This window comes from Aplidium turbinatum, chromosome 1 (assembly GCF_918807975.1).
Source record: "Aplidium turbinatum chromosome 1, kaAplTurb1.1, whole genome shotgun sequence".
Taxonomy (NCBI): Eukaryota; Metazoa; Chordata; class Ascidiacea; order Aplousobranchia; family Polyclinidae; genus Aplidium; species Aplidium turbinatum.
The window spans coordinates 8,815,714-8,820,916 of NC_137472.1; the positions used below are offsets into that span (position 1 = coordinate 8,815,714).

At 34.8% G+C, this 5,203-nt stretch overlaps 1 protein-coding gene across 1 annotated transcript; it reads right to left on the reverse strand.

The window, feature by feature from the left end:
* Nucleotides 1-1,197: 1,197 nt before the first annotated feature.
* LOC145772589 (protein CFDP2-like) lies at nt 1,198-2,160 on the reverse strand. The gene has a single exon (XM_082584480.1). It carries the CDS (start codon nt 2,158-2,160, stop codon nt 1,198-1,200), a length of 963 nt encoding a protein of 320 aa, XP_082440606.1.
* Nucleotides 2,161-5,203: the final 3,043 nt, after the last annotated feature.

Consider the following 5,203-nt stretch of genomic DNA (forward strand, 5'->3'; position numbering starts at 1 on the left):
AGGTGATAGCACACAACCTTGTCTTACTCCTTTCTGAATGGGCGTGTAGTCACTGCAGTCATCATTTATCCTGATAGCAGCTGATTGTTCGTAATATAAATTTTGAATGATTCTTAGATCTTTGTCGTCTATTCCAATTCTGTCGAGCATGCATAACATTTCATTATGTTGAACTCTATCAAAAGCTTTTTTATAGTCGATGAAGCACAAGTACAGGTCTTTTTGCATTTCGATTGATCTTTGAGCGAGGTTTTTCAGAATGAAGACCGCATTCCTTGTTCCTTTATCAGGTATAAACCCATATTGGCATTCGTTTATTTCTGGATGTAATTTGTTTCTAACTCTGTTCATGATGACTCTCAGCAGTAGTTTAATAATATGGGACATCAGACTAATTGTGCGATGTTCTTCGCATTCTCTTGTGCCTGGTTTCTTCGGGATTGTAATGAAAATAGATTTTGTCATATCAGTTGGAATTTCACCGGTGTCATATATTTTGTTGAAGAGTGCGTGGAGTACGTCAATGCCAATGTCATCTAGTACTTTTATCATTTCTGTGCTTATTTCATCTGGGCCTAATGCTTTGTTTGTTTTTGTTTTACTTAAAGCAAATGTTATTTCACTTTTTAAGATGGTTGGTCCTGAAAGTGGCTCAGAGAATTTAAACGGTTTTGTTGTTCTTTCTGGGTCCCCATATAACTCTTCAATGTATTCTTTCCATCTGTTAAGGATCTTGTCTTCTTCCAAAAGTATTTCACCTGATTTAGACTTTAAACACCCAGATTTGTGTATTGATTGGAATTTTCTTGTTATTGCTTTAATCTTTTGGTGTGCTTCACCTGGTGTGAAATTGTAGATTTTTTCAATAGTAGCACATTCGTTATTGAGAAAGTCTTCTTTTGATTCGTTGCAAGCCTTCTTTATTTTGTTGTTTAAGCGTTTATATTCTAAGTCATTCTTGTTCTTATATTTTCTTCTCTCTTTGATCATATCTAAAATTTCGGGTTTCATCCAGTTCTTATGCTTTGAAGCTTCAACCGCAGGAAAAACTTCAGCTGCTTTGATTAGAGAATGTTTAATCACGTTGAAGTCTTCCTCTGTTGATGTTGCGTTTTTGTTGTTGATTTTTGAGCTGATCATTTCATTTTGGAATTTTTGTTGATATTCATTTCTTAGGCTAATATCCTTGCAGAAGTTCTAATCAATTTTTTGTTTCTTTTTAAGTTTCTTAACTTTTTGTAGTCTGAGTCTAAACTTGGCAACCAATAGGTTGTGATCGCTGTCGCAGTCGGCTGTAGGAATTGTGGAAGCATCTGTGATAGTATTTCGAAATTTTTGAAATGTCAGAATATAGTCAATTTGATTTCTCGTGTGATTATCAGGACTCTTCCAAGTCCAAAGTTTTTCAGGGTTTTTCATAAACCAGGTGTTGGCAATGTACAAGTTTTGTTCGTGACACCATTCAATCAATGTTGTGCCTCTTTCATTCATGAATCCTAAACCGTTGTTTCCAGTTGTTTTTCCATGAGCAATATTTCCGACCTTAGCATTGAAGTCACCCATTATAATTGGTATTTCGTTGTGTTTACAGTTTTGTAGAGCTCTTTCAATGTCGCCGTAAAATGTGGTAATTTCTTCATCACAAGCAGTACTTGTTGGCGCATATACTTGTATTAGACTAATGTCTTGTTGTAAGTTCTTTAGTTTTACGAGAAGAACGCGGTCTGAAATTGCCCAGAACCCAGACAAATTAGCACAAACTTTGGGATGTAGTATTATTCCAACTCCATTAGAGTGTTTTTGATTTCCTGAGTAAATTACATTGTAACCATTCTTCTTTATTTGCCCACTATCGTTCCAACGCATTTCAGCCAAACCAAGAATGCTGATCTTCAATCTCTCAATTTCCTCAATGATATTATCAAGTTTTCCTTTTTGGTAAAGTGTTCTAACGTTCCATGTTCCAATTTTCAATGTTTTGTTTTTCCATTTTTTTCTGAGTTTCTTTTTCATTTGTTGCTGTGTTGTTTGTGGGGCAGTAGCATTGTGACGATCTGGTCCAGCCAGCCCACAAACTGGAGTCCTACCGAGCGAGAAACCTCCCAAAGGGATTGTTCCCTTTACGCTGTTCTTGTTATACTTTATCTTTGTAATATTCATGAGGTATGTTGAGCCATGATTTGACTAGCACAGGCCATTGTTAGGACACAAAGATGCTAATGATGGCGATGATAATGATGATGATGATGATGGTGGTGGAGCCGGTGAAACGTAAAGAAGATTGAATAAGGATTCATCGGAAATAAAAAAGTTTAAATACATCTTCGTCTGAAAATACAAAATAACTATCACCTTGATTACAATGTCACTTCAGCAGTTATTTTGTAAATTTGTCTGAATAAGCTCTACTGCTGCAGCATACTGCATCCGACTGACCATTCCAAAAAATTTATTGAAATACGTTACTATCTGTTTGTCTTCGTCGTTCGTAGGAAGCAGAAAGCTTATGATCGGTCGAACAAAAGGACTTGGAGTCAATTTTTCCTCAAATTATCAAGCTTTCGTAGGCCTGCTATGCCGTTGGGAAGGAAATACATTGGGCAACCAAAGATGATATGTTTGGCTGTTTGCTCCGTCACAATGCTCTGATACGCAGCAGAGTACCTCATGTCCCAACATGCCAAGCAAGCATTAAAATGTCCATAAAACGCCCATAAAACACTTTCGTTTCTGAAGCTCAGAACTACTGTACCTGTTGAATTAGTTTATTGAATCGAAGGAAAGAGTATTCATCTAACTGTTTTGCGCTGAATTGTGTGTTACATTAATACCTTTGACAATACCAAACAAAATTCCAAGATTGATTTGTACCTGGACCGAAATGGCAATTGAGATCCAAAATAATTTCAAAAGTATATAGTTTGAAATTTACAAGCAGTTGGACAATAGATTGTAAGCACCAGAAAAATGAGTAGATGGAATGATTTTGAATTGTTTGGGATGTAACATGAGCAAGCAAAAACAAAAATAAAATATCTTCTGACAGATGTCTGACGAAATCGAATTTTACCAATTTATGATTGGGCTGACTCGTGTGAAAATAAATTCTTTTGTTTTATTTTGGTGATTCAACAACCCTAATTTGAAACCAATTGCTTAACCCTTAGGCGGTTGGGCTCCTGGAGTCTTGCTCAGTTTGGGGGGGGGCTGTCGATTCTTCTTATGCTTTAGGAGTGATATCTCTGTTATTTTTTAAGGCACGGTTTCAAAATTTGGGATTCACTTTGTAAAACTATTCACGCAGAGCATATCCGAAAATTAAAACTATGTAAATTTTAGAACTGCTTATATACGTTGAAATGTTGATGTGACTTATGACGTTTGAATTATTTGTTATTTTTCGATAGAGTAATGAAAAACATGCATTGCAATGTTGTGATGAAAATTTTTTTTACATTATCTCAATTTAAATCATTTGATTAACGATACATGGGCCAAATTAATTGCTTTCATCCAGCTGGTGGAAAAATTTTGAACAATAGAATATGAAATATTTCAGAGGATGTGCTGAGAAATGCCTTATCTCTCTCAATTTATAACCTTTATTCGCTCAAAATTTCAGCTCAATAGAGGTGAATAAAAGTTAGGAAAAGTCAAGAAATCTCGTAGTCGCAGCCTCAGTGGTTTTAGAGATACAACTGTTGATACAAAAAAGTTGAATTGACAGCCCCCCCCCAACCTTCAAAGGGTTAACAAACAAAATAAAAATTCCTATATGAGAAATGTAAATGTACTAGAATAAATCCATCTTCTTCGTAGCTCCATTTTCTTATACAAAACTACATCAAAGTCATATTACCTTCAGTGAGTAGAGCAATCAGATTTAGCATCTAAATAAAATATATTTGTAGAAATGTCGCCGCCGTAAAGGTGGCTTCATAAGTACCGTAGTCTTATTAAAAAAAAAATCATTTGTTTCCATTTGAATAGAGTACAAAATTTTGACCAAATTGCTTAGTACAAAATGTTGCTATTTGTAGAAGATGTTTCTATTTGAATAAGAATACTGATGAAGAAGATTTTTATTAGAATAAGAGTATGCAGTAAATGAAATCGCTTTCACGGCGGAGAAAACTCTACACAAATTTTTAGTCACCAAACTTGATTGTTTTTACTTACTGATTTTACATGGATTCTAATACAATTGAGATCAGCAATTCTTTTAACTTTAAGAAACCAAAACGGAGGATAAAAGACATCCGAATCACTTTATTACCCACATTATATTTGCTGCCACATTTACCTGAATTAAGTAGAATTGTATTCCACAATGAGCCACAACAAATTTAAAATCAGAAATTTATAGTGTTTCTTTAAAAAAGTTAGCATTTTCTGCAGATGATTTTTTCCGTTTAGTTCTGATCGCAATAATTTTTTACATTTTGTAAAGTCAAATGCTTAATTATTTTTTCCAGTGACAAATGTTAAAGTTTCCTATTTAATGTGGTTATAATACTCTTTTTACCTAAAAACAAGAGTTTGTTAAAAAAGATCAATCTACTGCTTTGCAAGCAACAATTAGATTCAAAATCGTAATTTTATTTACAGTATATTACTGGTAATGTTGTGTTTATATTAACATTTCTTGAAACTAAAAACAGAGAGAGACTGTTCACCAGGCATTTGATAATAAAAGTAATTTGCGTTCTTCTGGTGACTATTTACTAGGTTACTTCCTGATGTTAAAGATGATAACTAGCTTTTGTATTTCCGACGTTTCGTCAGTCAGCACGACTGATAAAGTCAGTCGTCAACTTGGGGTGCAAGTTTTGACACTTTGCGTGCTGCAATCCTAGCTCTGGGTCTTCCCCGGCGCATATTTGCAAAGGGTCCCTATTATACCCTATCTCGAAAATTGACAAATCAGAAGTCGTATCGATTTGTTACATCATTTTACATACAATTTGCTTTGCGTCTTCTCGTCTTGGAAAAACGGTTTATTGGTTTCCTCGCTGTCTAGCAGGTTGGGCGGTAATAAGTTGTCAAATTGACCAATTAGCTTAGTTTGTTTAGTGATAACCTGCTAATATTGTACTAGCATAACTTGGGCTACGTCACAGATCATACTCTTAAAATAAGTTTCACTTAGGCCGTGGAGTGTGGATAGCAATTACAAAAAACAGCTGCACAGACATGTGGAAAA